General features: G+C 43.9%; 1 protein-coding gene across 1 annotated transcript; it reads right to left on the minus strand.

Moving 5' to 3' along the window:
• Nucleotides 1–3,294: 3,294 nt before the first annotated feature.
• CHRNA1 (cholinergic receptor nicotinic alpha 1 subunit) lies at nt 3,295–18,625 on the minus strand. Its single transcript, XM_061202223.1, has 9 exons — nt 18,462–18,625; nt 12,477–12,622; nt 12,329–12,373; nt 11,152–11,261; nt 8,541–8,736; nt 7,808–8,045; nt 5,163–5,386; nt 3,758–3,997; nt 3,295–3,451 (listed from the first exon to the last, which is right to left on the minus strand). The coding sequence occupies exons 1-9, from the start codon at nt 18,502–18,504 to the stop codon at nt 3,320–3,322; spliced, it is 1,374 nt and encodes a 457-aa protein (XP_061058206.1). The 5' UTR covers nt 18,505–18,625; the 3' UTR covers nt 3,295–3,319.
• Nucleotides 18,626–19,840: the final 1,215 nt, after the last annotated feature.

The raw sequence follows: 19,840 nt of genomic DNA on the forward strand, positions 1-19,840 counted from the left end.
GGTGGGAAGGACTTGGACAGCAGTGGCTGAAAATGAAAGCAACGGCAGAGGTAGAACTCAGGCGGAAGTGGAGACCATGGGTCATAGTGATTGGCAGCCGGAGGCAGTGACAGGTGATTTGGGGGAGCAAGAGATGAAGAAGACAGGCGGAGGAGAGAGACTGCAGTGGCTTTGGCCGCTGAAGAACGGGAGCAGGGCTAGGACTCGAGCAGTAGCAGTGGGAGAAATGACTTTGAAAATGGTGGCTTGAGAACTAGGAACAGGGGAACTCAGGCTTCAAAGCAAAACCCAGCTGTTGGGGTGTGAGGAGAGAACTCGGGCAGCGAGGAAAGAGGCAGCCGCCGGCGCTCCTCTGCCTCGCCCCCTACCCCCAGGATGAACACGATGGCATCGTGGTCCACAGTGATTGGAGCAAAACCAAATACCTCCCACCTCAGCCTCGAAACGTCTCCCCATCTGATTTGTTTAATTGTTAATACAATTTCCAATTTGATAAAACCCCAGTTCTGACAACCAGAAAAGAAAAAAAAAATAACTTAAGGATTCGAGCTCTGAATAATTTCTGCTTCCATTTTTCAGTCTATAATCCCCATCCCCCAGGAAAACTTACCCGTCTTGTTCCAGTTTGAGGATGCTCCTTATTTCCCAAGAAGTCACCCCTTTACCCAGACACACTCATCAATAAAGCCACATGGGGCAGGACAGAGCTGGGCGCTCACCTCTGTGGGGGAGACAGATCCCAGCCTCCACTCCCATTTCATCAGGAGATCAGCCCTTAATGAAGGGAAGAGATTCCAAAGGTGAAAGTCCTTGACTTGGTGACAGATTGATGCAACAGGTATTTAGGGGCTGGTGGGGCTTCACACTGTGACATTGTTGTACCCACTCAGGGCCACCCTGCTGGCTTCCCGGACAGGTGGTGAGCAGGGAACATGTTGGAGGGCCTCACTTTTAGGGGAGAAATGGGCTATTTGATGTAAAGGAAACAGCATGAGGGCAGGAGTTAAGAGAACTGGCTTGTCACTAACTAGCTCTGTGACCTGAGGGAGGTCACTTCTCTGACCCTGTTTCCTTGTCCTTAGAATGGACAACATGATTTTTAAGTTCCTCCTCTGAATGAGTAGTGAGCCCTGGGGGACCGTGATAAATTAGACAAGCAGCAGACTTAGTTGCTGAATCTCTCTCCCTCTCTTTTTTGGCTAATTGTAGTAAAATATACAGAATGTGAAACTGGCCACCTTTTTTCATTTTTATTTTATTTTTAATTATGGTAAAATACACATAAAATTTACTATCTTAACCATTTTAAACCATTCAATCAGTGGCGTTAAGTACATTCACAGTGTTGTACAACCATCACAACTGTCCATTTCCGGAACTTTTTCATCATCTCAGGCTGAAGCGCTACCCATTAAGCAATAACTCGCCCCTTCCCCAAACCTTGGTAACCTCTATTCTATTTTCTGTCTAATGAATTTGGCTACTCTAGGTACCTTCTGTAAGTGGAGTCATACAATATTTGTCCTTTTTCATCTGGCTTATTTACTTAGCATAATGTTTTCAAGGTTCATCTGTATTGTAGCATTTATCAAAATTTCATTCCTCTTTAATGTTGAATAATTCATTATAAATGTATGTATATGTATGTGTGTGTGTGTGTATACACACACACACACACACACACACCACGTTTTGTTTATTGATGGACATTTGGGTGGTTTCCACCATTTAGCTATTGTGAATAATACTGCAGTGAACTTTTGTGTCCAAGTATCTGTTCAGGTCCCTGCTTTCAGTTCTTTTGGGTGTATACCTAGGAGTGGAATTGGTGGATCATATGACAATTCTACGTTTAGCTTTTTTTTTTTTTAACATCTTTATTGGAGTATAGTTGCTTTACAATGTTGTGTTAGTTTCTGCTGTATAACAAAGTGAATCAGCTATATGTATATATATATATCCCCATACCCCCTCCCTCTTGCACCTCCCTCCCATCTACGTTTAGCTTTTTGAGGAACTGCCAAACCTTTTTGTTTACTCTTAAATGAAGGCACTCAGTCCTGCCACGGGTGTGTGATGGGGAGTCCCATGGAGATGTAGACTGAACCCACCTGCATTCAGACAGGCTGCCTGGCACTGCCATTCCCCATTCTCCCTGGTACTGATGTGGAGCAGATGTGTTCTGGGGATCTGATGGCCATTACTGAGCCCAGGGCTGCACATTTTCTAGTTCTGGGGTGAACTGCCTTGTGGCTTATAGGTTGCTATGGAGAAAGGAAATAATTTTCTCTCCTTGTCCAGAATTGCAGAAATGATGATGATATGTGCACACATTTCTGATTTCATTTATAGAAGTAGAACCCCAAACAGGAGTGGGGTAAGGACTGGGGGAAAAGGCAGGTGGTTTAATTGGGAAGGCAGAAAGATGGCTGACACTAGGACTGAACCTCTCAGAAACACTGACCAGAGTCGCAGAATGGCCCAGATGGAGCCAGAGTTGATCCAAAGAGCAAGTGAGCAGATGAATTTGCCCAGCCCAGAGCTGCTTTGAACCCACAAGGTCTAGGTTCAAATGTCAGCTCTACTTGTTATTTTGGGCTGTGAACTTAACCTCCCTCAAGTTCAGTTTTCGCATTTGTAGAACAGGGACAGTCATGAGAGTTCTGAGGATAAATAAAAACATGCCTGTGAGCCCATTCCCACAGTGCCTGGGCCCACACTCAATACAGGTTAGGACCTCTTTTCCCTCAAACCCCCAGCATCAAGCTCAGGTGGTGTGTTAGACTGGGAAGACCTTCCCTCACCTCCAAGTTCTAGAAACCTACTTTTAAACGTGAGTTTTTGAGACAGTTTGCGGGGGTGGCCATTGTGGTGACCATTCTAGAATTTTCCTATTGTCTTTCTACTGCTTTCTTTCTCTCCAAGTCAAATGTTTCATCTTTTTGGGACTGGTAGATGGGCCTTTTTAAGCAGGTACAAAACTGACTTTTAAGCAAAGGATAGACTCTTTGGGTAAAATTTAAAAATTTAAAAACTAACGGAAAAGCTCAGTTATCCTGGGCAAAATTCTTCTGGACACTGTTGGAAATGAACGCTTCATGTAGCAATCCAGATTCATTTACTGCAAAAGGTTCACTCTCCAGGCAGCCACAGCGGGAGTGAAGGGAGAAGCAATGTGAAGACACTTTGAGGCCATAACCTTATGTAAACAGAAACTTTTGTCATGAATAATAACTACAGAAAATTAAATGTTTGATAAGTGAGCGTGTATCCAAGTAGACAAATTTCCCTGGTGCTGAGGTTCAGCTCAGCTTTCTGTTCATCCTTGCTGATTTAATTCAATGAGCCGACCTGCAAACACAGCCAGCGTTCCGATGATGCAGACGAGCATGAAGACTCCGAGGAGAATGTGGTCCATCACCATTGCAACGTACTTCCATTCCTCGGCCGCCTGGGAGAGAGAAATATGTTAGAATTTCCGTAAGACGATCATGGACTCACGATGTTCATGCTATCCATCATCTAGGCGCCCTTCAATCTGTTGATCATCCCTCCACTGGCATTATGATCTTTATTTTTTAAATAGGTTATTCACAATATGATGACTTGCTAAGATGGCCTGGGGGTCACTGGGCACATCTTACGTCAGTAGCTGCCCCTTGAACGCCAACCTTCCCATTAAGCCAAACCCATCCCTCTGTGCTCGAGCATTTGACCACTTAAACAAGAGGTGCAGATCCCAAGCCACAGAGCTTACGTTATTGGACTCCTGGTCTGACTTCATGGTCTCTGCGATGTATTTGATGCCCTCGATGGCACTTTTTACCTCGGGGTGTTTGATCAGGGGAGAGTGGAAACCCATGGGTGGAGGTCCTGGCTTCCCAGAAATGTCAGAAATATCAATGTCTTCTGTAAAAATTTTTTTGTCTTGTTTTTCTCTGGATGGTCTTTTCATCGTGGAGAAGAACATGATATTTGGGATAGTGTCGATAAAAACCTATAATAAAATAAAAAAGAAGTCCACGTATGGGAATTATTGTCAGCAGGGCAAGCATCAAACTCTGATTTTGAATAAGCAATGTGACCTTAGGTGAATCATTCAGCTTCTCTGGGCCTCAGCCTCTTTGTCCCTAAAACAAAAGGACTATTTTGTAGGATTTTCTCAAAGCTTCCTCATCTGTATCCTGTGACCTGTCAAATTACTAAGGCTAATAGAGATGATTCTGTAATGCCAGCAGCTTGACGCTGGAGGGAGCCTGTGTGCAGCTACTGACTCAGAAGAAACGAATGAAGCTTAAGCTTCCAGATCCCCTGTAGGCACCCACTTCTTTCAAGGCCTGTGTCCTCATGATCAAAAGGTTAAAGAAAGGGCCCCTCCCGCTAAAAAATATATATAAGGTTCCGGCCCCACAAAACAGCTAGACTGTTTTCTTCTGTTTCTTGTTCCTGAAGAAATGCAACATAGGTATTGCCAGGAGTCACCTGGCCTTTAGAGAAGCAGGGACTGTCTCTCCTCCCAAAAGAATACATTGCAAGCAGTAGTTTCTGTCAATTCATAACAAATCTTTTGCATTGTGCACAAAAGACTGGACGTTAGTGTCTCTGTGAAGATGTATAAAAGAACCAACATATTGGAAATGTTAACACATTTTAAAATTCAGTAATGTAAATATTTGAGACCAAGTTCCTCACTAAAACTTTTTGACAATCTCTCATCAAGCCCGCTCCCTACCCCCACTCCCAATTTCTAGCCCTTATTCTAGTCTCAGCAGATGATTCTACCAGCAAAAATATAAGCAGTCTGTTCACAAACTGGAAGACATAAAAACAGACATCTCAAGATTTCACAGCATTTGAATAAAAGGATAGTGATTTATTCATCTTCTCTAATCAAAGAGATTCTTTAAGGTTGAGTTTGGAATGGGCTTTGTTAATTCTGGTTTTCTTATCTCCCTGGGGCGGTTGCTTGAGTTATTTATACCCAGCAAGAAGCCAAAGAAAGTTCCTTCCCCAAAACCCCTACAGCCCAGAAAGGACTTTCCGTTCCTAAGTGCCCACAAGGGTTACCTAGGAGGCCACTGGCCACACAGAAGAGTAGACCTGCGGATGCCTTGAGGGAGGGGCAGCCCTGTGCAAAGTGTGCCGGGGCCTTGCTCGCTCACCTTCCGCACCCACTCGGGCATGACGTGGGTGCTGGGGGAGCGGTGGTGTGTGTTGATGACGATGACGGTGATGATGATGGATGCGATGACGAACACCATGGTGAACAGCATGTACTTCCCAATCAAGGGCACCGCACTGGAGGTGGAAGGGATCAGCTCCACAATGACCAGAAGGAACACGGTTAAGGACAGCAGGACAGAGATGCTCAGAGTCATCTTCTCTCCTGGACAAAAGAAGAAACAAACACAACCCACCTGTTATGGGCTAAATTGTTCTTCCACCCTAATTTATGTGTTGAAACACTAAGCCCCAGCACCTCAGGGACTGTTTTGGAGATAGGGCCTTTAACGATGTAATTCAATTAAAATGAGGTCTTAGGGTGGGCCCTCATCCAATATGACTGGTGTCCTTATCAGAAAAGGAGATTAAGACACAGACACACACAGAGGAAAGGCCATGTGAGGACACAGGGTGAAGACAGCCATCTGCAAGCCAAGGAGAGAGGCCTCAGAGGAAACCAACCCTGCTGACGCCTTGATCTTGGACTTCCAGCCTCCAGCACTGTGGGAAAATAAATTTCTGTTGCTTAAGCCACCAGTCTGTGGTCCTTGGTGAAGGCAGCCCTAGCAAATGAGCACACCACCAAAACCCAAGGGTGAGAGGAATGTGACCGGCATGTTCTCAAGGTCTTGTTGTGGGGAATTTTTTCTGCAGAATTTCCTATGAGACCTTGGCAACTTAACTCTGCTGATGATGGCAAGTGGCAGGTGTTTCCATTAGAGGCTGCCAAGGAGGAAATGCTACTTCACCTCTTGCCCAGCATTCCGTTTCTTGGCAGAACTCAGGGAACCCAGAGATGTTCTGGGTTGTAATCGAGACCCCAGATGGCAGTTTTTCCGTCTGCAGCAGAATGTCTTAAACCTCACAAAACTGAACTTCAGCCTGGCCTACTTGTTACTCAGCAGTTGGATGGGCAGCCCAGAAGTACATGTATCTTTTTCTCATTGTGGGAGCAAGCTGCAAGACCAAAGCCGAGAAAGGACAAAATCAATGATTTCACACCACTCACTTTCTCATCTTCATCTAAGGGGATGATTTGGGTTTTTTTTCTTGTTTTGACTTTTTTTGTTTTTCATACTAAGGGATGAGGAATTCCCCTTCCCCTGAATATTTTCTCCAGGCCCTACAACTTCAGGGTGAACAATTCCCGGATGGTGTCTTGGTTGGACAAGTAAACAAGAAAGCCAGGGGCTGGATGGCACTGGAATATTTTTGTGGGGATTGACCAGCTCAGATGCAGTAGAGAGCCTTTGGAAGGGACTTTCCTTGGGCTGGTCTTGGTGTTTGTGTCCTGGGAAACCCCTCGTGTGGCCCTGCTTTCCAGTGTGGAGCTTTTCCCATTCTGGATGTGTCCAGATGCTAGGAATATACACAGGATCCAGAATGGATGCAAACAAGAAATTGTCAGTTTCTGGTGGGTAGGAAAGTCTTCAGAAGTAAAAAAGAAAACAGAATTATAAATATAAAATATTGATCAAGGTACATCAAATTTCTTGATTAATGATAATAATGATAGCTAACAATTATCAAGCAGTCTCACTGTTCTAAATGCCTTTCAAGCATAAATCATTTAATATTTATAGAAACTCTGATTAGTTTCCATATTGCCCTGCCTAGAGTTTTCTCTCTTCACTTTAAGAAGCTTCATTTGATTAGAAAGTTGAAAAAATATTTGTTTGTGATCATTTGTTTAAGAATGAGTACAATCCCTAGAACATATGTTGTGTGGGGAAAATTCTGCCTTATTCTCTACCTTATCCCTGTCTTGTAACAGTTGTTTAAACGGTATATGTTGAGTGAGTGAATGTGTAAGTTTTTTTTCCTTGTTGGAAAGTTGGATTTAGACTTTTGTGGGTTTTTTTTTTTTTTTGCCTTTTGATAAAATTGTTATCTGTCATAGGTTTGAGGACCACCTTACCACCTTTCTTTCTTCCCTGCTTGTCTGCCGTAAATCGTTTAAGAGCAATGACTTGCTTGCAGGCATATGTGTTCCCTTTCCCCCTTTTCTGTAGATTGTTGGTGTCTGGTGAAATTATGTCACAGATGTGATTACTCAATAGGAGGTAAGTAAGTCATCCAGGCTGATATGGGAGAAAGAATTGCCACTTGGGAAGTATGGTGTTGTGTGTAAAGATACTGCCATCTGGAGAATAGATACACAAAAGCTATTTTCAAGGGGCAAGCAGTGGGCAAAGGAGGCAAGACCTGATTAGTCACATACAGCAAGTGACTTCTTGGGGTACGAGGCATCAGTAGTGTCTGTGATACATGCCTTACCCAGCACATTTCGGGGCACACAGCAGGTATTCAGCACATAGGTGCTGGTGGTTATTCACTTAACCAGACTGAGCTATGTATGCGCATCTTCAGAGTCCCCTTCAGCTCTCTGCCTGCTCTGTAGTCTGCCCCAGCTGGGACTTCACCACTGCACATGGCCACTCAATACATGCATCTTCCCAGGGATGGTGATTTGGGTCTGTCTGCCTGTATTTGTCTATTAGCCGTGGTTATTTCTGGCTTCCCCCCAAATAGTAGCCCGAGATCCATCAGGGTCAGCAGCCACCGCCATGGCAACTGCACCCACCTGAGTCTGTGGGCAGGTAGAACACCAGGCCAGTTAAGAAGGAGAAGAGCAGGCAGGGAATGATGACGTTGACGATGAAGTAGAGGGGCAGGCGCTGCATGACAAAGTGGTAGGTGATGTCCAGGTAGGGGGTGGAGGGGCAGCAGGCGTAGAACACCCGGTGCTTCCAGCCCCGGGAATCCTTGATCACCCATTCCCCACTCTCCATGAAGTTGCTTAGGTCTGGCTGGTCGCTTTCCTGAGAAGATGGAATGAAACTTTGAATTCCCAGCCTCGTCACCCTGAGGAGGGGTAGGGTTTCCTAATCAGCTGTGACAAGGCAACCGATCCCAGCACTGTCACATACCCAGGAGGGACCCTGGCTCACCTTCGCTTTGGGGTCTTAGGTTCCTTTCCTGTAAAATAAGGGGGTTTGGACTATTGGGATTCTCCATGTTGAGTATACATTCAAGTCACTTGGGAGCTTTAAAATATATGGGTGCCCTAGCTCCACCCCAGTCTGATTAAATCAGAATTCTTGGGCCTGAGCCTGGGCACAGAGAATTATTTAAGCCCCAGGTCGTTCCCTTATGCAGTGCATCAATAACCTTCCCAACCAATTGAGAACCATCAAACTAGACAATCCCCCAAGTTCGAATGGGTGCTGAGAGCCTATGATAATGGAGGAGCAGAGTTGGAGACCTGAATCACGCTTTTCCTGCATCCAACCTCCTCACAGTAGGTCACCACCTACCGGGTTGATGACCACCACGGATCCGTCATAGGTCCAGGTGCCCAGCTTCATGCTGCAGTTCTGTTCGTCAAAGGGAAAGTGGGTGACGATGATCTCACAGTAGCTTTTAAAGATGGCGGGAGGTGTCCACGTGATGTGGCCAGTGTAGTCCAGTAGCACTTTGGTGAACTTGACAATGGCAAAGTCACCATCTGCACTACAATTGGGATAAAAGAGGAACAGGGATCCAAGTGACAGATGAGCCTTCAATTCTGCTTGGGGATGTTAACGGGAGACAGTTGTTAATTATTCAGGTGCTAATTATAGAAGCTTTCTTTTGCGCTGCATCACTTTTTATCTGTGGCAATGTTTTTCAAATTTGTCTGATAATAAGGATCACTGGGGTGCTTGTTTAAAATATAGATTCCTGAATCTAAAAAATAATACAAGTGAATCTTTACAGAACAGAAACAGACTCACAGATACAGAAAACAGACTTATGGTTACCAAAGGGGAGAGGGAGGGGGAGGGACAAATTAGGAGTATGGGATTAACGGATACAAACTACTATACTTAAAATAGATAAGCAACAAGGATTTAGTGTATAGCACAGGGAATTATATTCAATATCTTGTAAAAACCTATAATGGAATATAATCTGCAAAAAATCTGAATCACTATGCTGTATACCTGCAACTAACACAATATTGTAAATCAACTATACTTCAATAAAAAATAAAATAAAACAAAATATATATTCCTGAGCACCATCTAAGTGCTGAATCAGGATATCTGGGGACGAACCTGAGAATCTACAGCTTTAAAGGAATAACAGGTGACACGGATTCACTGCATCCCAGATTTTTCTTCCCAGTCCTCAGTAGTATTTGTGATGTTAATCTCCATGTATCCCTTCTCTGATATACTTTGAAAGTTAATTGAGGAAAAAAACAGGAATTTTAAATAAAAACATGTCTAGTGGCTCATTACAGTGACAAGCAGGTTAAAGAAGGGGTCTATTACCTTTAAAGAACTATTTAGACCCCAGGGGGGTGGGGGTCACAAACTCAGATGCCTCCAGGGCCAGGCAGGCAAGGAAGGAGGGAGGGTTGAGCCTGGCATGGGGAGAGACCCTCTCTCCTCTGAGGAAGGCACCACTCGGCTCTGCCATGGTGTCTGCATGGGAGCGAAGGCTCCATGTTGCCTGATATTGGATTCTTCCTTGGAAGCTGGGAATCAAGACTTTTAATCCAAAATTCCCATATTTTTGCATGTTGGATTTTTCCAGAGAAGTTAAAAATTCAGATTTTTATGTATTTCCCAATTTTCCAATGTTGGCAATAATTTCTCGTTAAAAAAGGCAACATGGTAGATACTAAAAAATAACAAACTGTTTCTGCAGGTCTTGTTCAGTGGGTGGTCCGCTCATCCCAAAACAGCCCGTGCCCCAGGGCCTTGGCAGAGAGCAGGACAGTATAATAGGTGCTGAAAAGTGGGTGGGGTCTACCTTGCTGGGCTTTCAGGGACATGTGGTATATATTGTGCCTCACTTCATAAATCAAGAGATTTTCTTCTCGTTAATTTTTCTTTGGGACTGAGAAGAGGCTCTATCTAGAAAACTATGCAGCTTGAGACCCTCCCAACAGAGCAGAGGGAAAGGATGGTCTATGTCTCTCCTTCTAAGCAGGTGAAACAGGATTCTCTCCCCTATGAGGGTCTTTCTGAGTGAGCTTATAAAAAGGACCCGAGGATTTTAATTGCTTCCCTCAGATTCTAAGTGAAAGAGAAACTTAACTCTGAGAGATAGACACTCTGTCCTATGAGCGTACTTGTCCAAAAGTTTACACAAATGATTGTGTACTTTGACTCAAGTTTGAATCCCAGGTCGGATTGGAAAATACGTAATAAAATATCAAAGTTGGGGAGGGTCGTCTTAAAAGGTATCATTTCTGCTCACTAGCCCTGGCCACCTTCCCTGGTGAGTCTGCTAGAATGCACAGCCTGCTCGCTCCAGACACGTGCTGTAGAATGTCAGACCACAGATCCTCTAGGCCAGTGTTGAATGCTCCTGCCTGGGAAGGATGCTCTTTGCAATGAACATTCCCTGACAAATGAAGGGCGTATGATAATGAACGTGTCATTAAATTGGAGTGTCTTGAATCACATTATAATTTCACAACATGCAGTCTGTCACAGAGCCCAGCGGATGGGCTGCATAGGCATCCCAGGCCATCAGCAGCACGCAGCATCTTGGGATGCTGTGAAGATGTGATGAATAACAACCCCAGGAGGTTCAGACCTATTGGTCAGAAGGACATTTAATTCCAAGGAACTCAATTATATGATGTTTGGGTTCCTTGGATAGTTGCCATATACCCTACAGGAGCTCTCAGGGATTAAGTGTCCCCCACCCTGCAGCCCTGATTCAATTTGGCTCTGATAATTGTTTCTATTCATAACATGAGACACCATATGGCACCCCTAGCATGTCAACTTGGCTCTTGGTTTTTAAGGGTTATTTAATGTGAACCGTGGTGAGACGCATGCCAAGAGTGGCAGCCCTTCCGTTAGGGCACTTGGGCTGCACCTGCCCCTGTAAAGTCCGCCTCCTCATCCTGTCTGTTTTGCTTACTTGTTATAAAGAACTAGGTCTGGGTGCCAGATCTTTTCCGATGGAATGTGAATTTTTTTCACGCCACCATAGTCGTCTGGGTTCCATTTTAAGTTGCAATCCACCCATTGCTAGAAATGAAGACATTAGGTCGATTAAAAAACTAAAAATATTTTTAAAATCTAGGGTTATGAAGAGCTCTGATGAGCACGGTAATTCAGGTATGGACAGAAATTGTGCTCCAGTAAAAAGGGTTTGATTCAGAATTCAGTTTTCCCTTTAGTAACAAGTAAGAGCAAACACAGAGCACTGAGTACATGCAGGCACTTTTGTAAGCATTTTACCCATATTCATCATTTAGTCCTCACAATGTTCCCATGAGGCAGGAGTGATTATTGACCCCATTTTACACGTGAGAAAACAAAGGTAGCCCCAAGTAACGCCACCAAGTGGTAGCAGATCTACCAGGTACACTGCCCACCTTAGGAAAGGAGAATGACCCTATTGGGAATGTTTTTCTCAAGCAGGCAACATCATTTTTTAAAAAAATATTATATTTTCTTCTACATTATGAAAGTAACGTATACCCAATGCAGCAAATTTGGATAACACAATGTTGAATTGTCTCCCCCAAATTAATATGAAGTTCTAACCCCCAAGACCTCAGAATGTGACCTTATTTGGAGTTAGGGTCTTTACAGAGGTAATTAAGTTAAAGTGAAGTCATTAAGGTGGGCCCTAATCCAATATGACTGGTGTCCTTATAAGATGGGGACATGTGAAGACAGGTACATATTCAGGAAGAAAGTCATGTGAACATGAAGACAACCAATTCTGAGCAAAGGAGAGAGGCCTGAAGCAGGTTCTCCCTCACAAACTTCAGAAGGAACCAATTCTACCAACACCTTAATTTTGGACTTTTGGCCTCAAAAACTGTGAGACAATAAATTTCTGTTGTTTAAGCTGTCCAGGTTGTGACTTTGTTCCAGGAGTCCTAGCAAACTAATACACACAGAAAAAGCACAAAGTACAATAAAAAAATAAACACCAAAACATGATCCACAGTCCCACTACCCCAAAATATCTACTTTTAACATTTTGGTACATATCCCTGTTACCTAAATTGATTCCCTCTGGGCCCATGTTAAATTTCAGGGTGAATAAAAACAACATGAATGCAATTATCTAGCTGAGTTACCTGTTTCAGACGAACATTGGTAGTCACGATCTGATTTACTTCATCCTGAAAAAAAGATAAGGCCCCATCTTTAGGAGGACAGGAGGGGAGCCGGGGGAGGATGCCCCAGAGCGGGAGGTGTGGAGAGCCTGGAGCTCTCTTATCTCACCACGTTGATGAGCTGTATCAGCTGCAGGCCCACCGTCACCTCCACGGCCTTGCGGTGGTCTTCCACGGGCCGTACTACGCTGTTGTAGTTTTCAAATAGCTTTGCCACCAGGCGGGTCTCATGTTCGGAGCCCAGGACGAGGCCAGCTGAGACAGCAAACAACACACTCACTGTCAGAGTCTGCTCCCACCCTCCACACACACTAACGTGAGTAACTGAGGTGTGGCCAGCTCATGGAAGGCACGCAGGCCCCCTCGTTGAAGGGCTCCCCGATGCAGCTATTATTGCCTTGAATTCCTTTCCAAGTGCAGCTGCCAGAGTGGTCCCTTCCCAGTGGGGCATGCCAGATTATCATGCACTTGTACTTTGGACAGATGACATTCCTTCACCCAGCATCTGGCTGCATCAAGTTTGCTAGGAACACGCACAAACAAGAAGAAAGGTCCACAAAAAGTCAGTCTTGGTATTTCAGAATCTGGTCATGATGCAATGAAATCTCAGATTGGCTGGCCTCAGAGCTCATGATGCTATGAACAGCCCAAAACTGATGCTGATTCACACCCACTAGGTTGTTATTACATAATTAACAAAATTAAAATTGACAAATATTGGTGAGGTTACAGAGAAACTGGAATCCTCATATGTTGCTGGTGAGAGGTAAATGGTGTAGCTGCTGTGGAAAACAGTTTGGTGGTTTCTCACACAAGTTATACACAGAGCTACCATATGACCTAGCAATGCCATTCCTGGGTATATCCACAAACAAACTGGTCATACAAAAATTTGTATGTGGGGGTGGTGGGGGGATAAATTAGGAGGTTGGGATTAACGTATACACACTACTATATATAAAATAGATAACCAACAAGGACCTACTGGGCATTACACTCAATACTCTATAAAGGAAAAGAATCTGTAAAGGAATATATATACATATATATATGACTGAATCACTGTGCTATACACTTGAAACTAACACAGTATTGTAAATCAACTATACTTCAATTTATAAAAGAAAAAATCCAAACAAAAAACCCCCAAAGCAAACAAAAAATTTGTACATGAATATTCATAGCAGCAATATTTACAATAGCGATATGGTAGAAACAACCCACATGTCCATCAACGGATAAATGGATAAACAAATTGTGGTATATCTATGCAGTAGAATATTATTCAGCCATGAAAAGGAATGAAGTTCTGATACATGCTACAGCATGAATGACTCTTGAAAACATTATGCTAAGTGATAGAAGTCAGACACAAAAGGGCACATATTGTATGATTTCATTTATATGAAATATCCAGAATAGGTCAATCCATAGAACAGAGAGTTCGTTAGTGGTTACTTGGGACTGTGGGGACTGGGGAATGGGAGTGACTGCTAATGGGCCCAGGGTTTCCTTCTGGGGTGATGAAAAAGTTCTGGAATTAGTGGTGATGGTTGCATAACATTGTGAATGTACCTAATGCCACTGGATCGTGTACTTTAAAATGGAAATTTTATGTAATGTATATTTTACCATGGTAAATCTTACATACTTATATATTTTTCCATAATTTTAAAAATAAAAAAATAATCACTGCTGATGGGCCCATGTCCCAATTAAGTTGCTAAGAGTGAAAACCACATGTTCTGCTGACCTGGGTTTGGGGCTCCTATTTGGAGCATGAATGATTCCAAGGAATCTTTACTACATTTTCCTTCAGGATGGAGGGCAATATCATCCAGTATTCTCAGAGCCCACAGGCTTTGTGTGTCCAGCGTGATGTGGTCCTCACCAGCAGGCAGGCAGGCAGACATTCTCGCCTGAGATTCTAAGAAGTGGGCTGACTTGTCTGCGGTCATGCGGCTAGGGCAGAGCTGAAGTTAGAGCCGGTGATTCTGTGCCGTGCTCCTGCGCTCACTTTTAATGTTATGAATGTGCTGGAAACTGTACAGCTACATGTGCCATTATTCCTATGAGAAAATATGTTCCAAATTCCAACAAGTGCCTTATGAAGAATCTCTGTAACTCAAGCCTGCTGTGGTTTAGGGGTTGCCTGTTCAGGGCTGGGAGAGGAAGTAGACACACAATCCATTTGCCCGGATTCATGTAACCAGATCTCCCCTTTCCGCAGGTTATTGCTGAAACTACACTTTTTCCCTGGGCCAAGACAACTTTAAAAATGAAACGAGTGAGGTGCTTTCCCTTTTTTCCCAGTTGTGTTAACCGATCACCGCTAAGGCAGGTGATTGGGTTTTTTTTTTTTCTCCTTGGATCCTAAGTTTGGAAGCATTTGTCAACAAAATAATTATTAAGTAAAAAGTAATTCCGTTTTCTATCTTTATTGATCAACAAAAATAATAACTAACACACCCAACTTGTTTTGTGCCAGCCCCTCTTCTATGTGCTTTATATGTACTAAGTCTTTCAATCCTCATAACTGGGTGTGGTATGTACTATCATTGTCCTCACTTTACAGATGAGGAAACTGAGGCCCAGATTTCATAAATGGTGGAGCCAGGATTGACACCCAGAGCCCATGCTCTCAACCACTATTTCTCATCCAGAACTTTATATCAGTTTGAAATAACCAATGCTATGGAATGAATGGAAACATTTTCATGCTCCCAAAAGTATGTGTTTTAATTAGCCTGTAGAGCTTTATTAAAGGTCCTGTATTTGTATTACCTTATTGAATCCTTATAAAAATCCTATGAGGTCAGTCTTTACGCCTACTTCACAGATGGGAAAACTGAGGTCTGGAGAGCTGAGCCATGTATTCATGGCTCCCAGCTAGTTAGAGGTGGGATTATAAGTGGAGGCCGTCTGACGAGAGGGCCTGTGCTCTTCACCACCTCCCTAAAGGCAAATGTATCACGTCCATTCGGATTTTTGAAGGTTTCAGTATAGCTCAGATATCTTCATTATGACCTTCCTGGACTCTGTGTATTGAATGCCTTACCTAGCCTACCTCTTCATTTCTAGTTTCCCAAATTTTCTGGACCTAAAAGGGTCTGTGCAGAGCTTTCACGTGGCATCTCCCCCAAACTACCTGCATTTGAGGACCCTTAGAGCAGCATGTTGTCCAAAGACCCAGGTTTTGCAGGTGCCCCACTGAGCCCCTGGGATGCAGCTGTCCTCTGTCCTCCACGCCTTGTCTATCCCGGGGCCCACCCAGCCCACGGTGGGAGCAGTGGGGGACTGGTGTGGATCACTGAGTGCCTTGGCCACTGGGTTTGAGGTTATTGCTTTGGTGTTACCTTGGGCTGCTTATTTTTTTTTTTTTTTTTTTTTTTTTTTTTTTTTTAATTTTATTTATTTATTTATTTTTGGCTGTGCTGGGTCTCCGTTTCTGTGCAAGGGCCCTCTCTAGCTGCGGCAAGTGGGGGCCACTCTTCATCGCGGTGCGCAGGCCTCTCACTATCGCGGCCTCTCTTGTTGCGGAGCACAGGCTCCAGACGCGCAGGCTCAGTAGTTGTGGTGCACGGGCTTAGTTGCTCCGCGGCACGCGGGATCCTCCCAGACCAGGGCCCGAACCCGTGTCCCCTGCATCGGCAGGCAGACTCCCAACCACTGCGCCACCAGGGAAGCCCGGGCTGCTTATTTTTAAGTGACTGTTTGTTCCAGTTTGACAGGAAGAACATACTAGAAAGCAACAGAGAGAGCAGATGCTCAGCATTCTGTGGCAGGAAAACTATGCAGGCCAACCCTAAGTTCTGCTAGGGAGTAGGGAGCACTGGGGAGCCAGGCACGGTCAGGGTTCCAGGGACACTCACTTCCTCCTCTGCACCCTTGCCAAGGCCAAGGGGCCTTGTGCCTTTCGTAATGAACTTCTAAGGAATTTCCAAGGAGGTCTCCATTTCTTAGAACATATTCATTGGTATTCTTTTCTTTTTTCCTCCCCAAAGCAGGGTAGAATGATAGAAAACTTATAGGACCTGAACTCAGAATTCTAGGATTCTGTTCCCAACTCCAGTATGGTCTGGAGAATTGGAACACCTCTTCACGGATTCAATAAATCACAGTAAATACTTTCTTTAAAAGGCAGGATGTAAATTAACAAACACACAGACAAACACATACGTAATGTCAGAGTCTCCCTTTTCAGCAAAATCATGCTGGTCATCCCCATTCAGATGGTGGTAACATGAATTCATTCACATATTCGTTGAACATTTGCTGTGTGCAAAGCATTGTTGGAGGAGCTTTGAGGTTTTCCAGCATGAATCTGATACAGATCCTGTCTTCCTACCTTCATGGACATTGATATTTTCCATTTACATAAATAACTGTAAACAAGCTGGAAAGTAATATGCCATAAGAAAGGTGGTAATGAAGTGCTTGGGATTCCTGAGCTGGGGGAGAGGAAAGGTTGTAATGAAAGTCCTATAAAAATAGAACAGAGATCGTTATGTGTTACGCTAACACGGGAAAAAATGTCCCTCACTTTTGCCCCCAAAGGACTGAATCTAAGTAGGGCAACCCAGCCACAATTTTAAAGTGTTCTTTTGTACCATACTAGTCCAATCTGCAATTTTATGTGGGGAACAGCTTGGTGGGTTGGACAAAAGGAATTCTGTCCTGTTAATAGTCACCTTGGGTAATTCTTATCTCAACCTGGTGCTGTGTTTCTTGCTATCTTTTCAATTTCAGGCTGTGCTCTCTGACCATGCACATAAAAAATGGAGTCTGATCACATTCCAAAGTGTGTACATGAAGTGACTTTGGGAAGGTCAGTTCATGTCTTTTAGCCTCAGTTTCCCTATAATATAAATTTGAAGATGTTGGATTGCCTCATCTTGCTCTAAATTTCTGTTAACTATCCATGTGAATTGACACCAGCAAACTCTAGGTTTGATCTAAATACATATCACATACTTCAAAAAATAGCTAAACTTGCATTTTTGGAGATCTTTGGTGTCCTAAAAGATCTCTTAAGGATTTTTATATATAAACATATCACCTAAGAATTTCCATTGAGTGTAGTGTTTGCAAACACACACACACACACACACACACACCACCACCATCACCACCAAGCCAGCTTTGGTTGGATTGAGTCCAAATCCCAGAGGATATAGTTTATCAGAGTTTAGGCTATTTCCTTCAATTCTGCTATTGAAAAACATTAATAATAAAGCTCTTCACCTCTTTTGCCCAGAAGACCTGTGTTTGTCAGAGCAATATTAGAGAAGAGAAACCACAGAATGTCAGCCGCCTTGTTTCTCAGTTGAGATGATATCACCAGTAAACTTTTATATGAAGCAATCAGCAAACATCTATTTCCCTCGACCGGAAGTTTGGGATTCACGATAGCTTTTCAGCTGCTGTGTTGTGACACATTCCAGAGTTGAATGCAGGTCAAGGGCTGTGCAAGGTTTTATGGTTTCAATTCAAACCCAAACCTACATATAGTAGTGTCCTTTAAAAAAAAAAAAAGTAGGCCATAATGCATTCATATGAATTTTTTTTTAGCTTCAGAAGTTTAAAAAATTACAAAATATTTCATCTCTCATGGAGAGAGTTTAGTTACAGTTATGAAAAGGTTTCTCCCTCCAGCACATGGAGCTGTCAATCTCTCCTCTTCATTTTCAGAATTCTCCTAGAGCCATAAAGAGACTTGTTAACCATATTGCTTGTGATTATAAGTCACCCTTCTAAGTTCCTATAGTTGTTCAACTATGATAGCAGCTCCGGGATGGTAGAAGAGGTGCTGAATCAGATCATACGGATGACTAAGATGCAGGCACTGAAGGAAAGAGAGATTGCACGTCTACTTTGTAGCTTTTGACCAGGCAGCTCCTATTTTAATTGGATAACCCAACTAAAAATCTTTATCCACAAACCCAATCAAGCCAACATCGGTGAGAAACTGACAGAGCAGCCTGGGGCTGGTGAAGCCCTGCCATTCTGTGTTCCCATCAAAGAAGCAAGACTCTGGTTCGGGGGCTTCTAGTGCTTCAGCCTCGAAGGAGAGCCCCGCAACCCTGGCACTTACCTGAGCAGAGGCCGAGGAGCAGGAGGAGTGGCCGGGGCTCCATGGGCTGGTGGTGGAGTGGCCGCCTGTGCCGCTCTCTGGCTGGACACTCAGCTGCTGGAGGGTTTGGCAAGTGAGTGGGCTGAGCCAAGCTATCGTTTACACCACCTGTTTGTGGCAGTGACAGCTGGGCTGCCCGGAGCCCTGGAGCCCCGGGGCTGAGGTCCTTACGTTATTGCAGGGTGTACACTTTACACAACTGCTGGACCTTTGACAAGTTGAGGGTGAACTGCACTGTGTTTTCAATGCACCATGAGTCAGGTCTTCATAAAAAAAAAAAAACAAACACGTTAGAGTAGGGAATGAATTATTTTGCCCGGTGAGCAACTCCCTCCCTTTTGTATAAACCAGAGCCTCATCTGTGTGGATTGATTTGATCAGGGTCACTGGGTCTGAGTAGATAGTCAGCTGTGTGTGTAAGACACTGATCATCCTAAATCACAAAAGTCCACGTTCTACAAAGAGGAAAATTTATTTGCTCTGGTTTCCTCTAGGTTGAGAATGCCTGGGGCTTTTGTGAGGGAATGGATTTGAGAAGAATGGGGTTGGTGCCGCTGGAGAGAATTCCATGTTTGATTGGGTTTGGTTTTAAACAACGGTGGCTTCTTCCATAAAACTGGTTTTACGATGGCCCCCAGAGTGGCTGTCCCCAGCCCTGTCTCTGTATCAGGCAATACCTATCCTGCAGTGCGCCATTAGCGACAGCAAACAGCCCACCTCCCATGTCCTGTTATTCAAGTGAGAAGTAATTAATGGGAAAATTGTCCCACTGCATAAGCCCTGTTCCAGGCTCCTACTTCCTGCCATCATTCCTCTGCCTACTCTCACTCAGGGAAGCAAAGAGCAGAGTGCTTCAGGTTTTCAATTTATTTGTTTTAAAAAAAAAATCCCAAAAGCCAATCGTTAGTAATTGCTCAGTCAGAGAAGGATTTTTACCAAAATAGAAAAGGGAGCAGTTATTTAAAGACACCCTGCCGGTTCCTTCTTTGCTTCCTTCTCAAATTGAATCAGGTGAAGAAGGTTCCTCACCTCAAGCCCAAGAACAGCATCCTGGCCAATTCCCCCATTCCAGTGAATCCAAAGAAATAATTAGGGAAAGGGCTGGGAGTGTAGTGAAGAGAGCTTGGAGTCTGCATTATTTTTTTTTTATAAATTTATTTATTTATTCATTTATTTAATTTTTGGCTGCATTGGGTCTTCGCTGCTGCATGCGGGCTTTCTCTAGTTGCAGTGAGCGGGGGCTACTCTTTGTTGCGGGGCGCAGGCTTCTCATTGTGGTGGCTTCTCTTGTTGCAGAGCACAGGCTCTAGGCGCGCAGGCTTCAGTAGTTGTGGCACACG

This window comes from Eubalaena glacialis, chromosome 1 (genome assembly GCF_028564815.1).
Source record: "Eubalaena glacialis isolate mEubGla1 chromosome 1, mEubGla1.1.hap2.+ XY, whole genome shotgun sequence".
NCBI lineage: Eukaryota > Metazoa > Chordata > Mammalia > Artiodactyla > Balaenidae > Eubalaena > Eubalaena glacialis.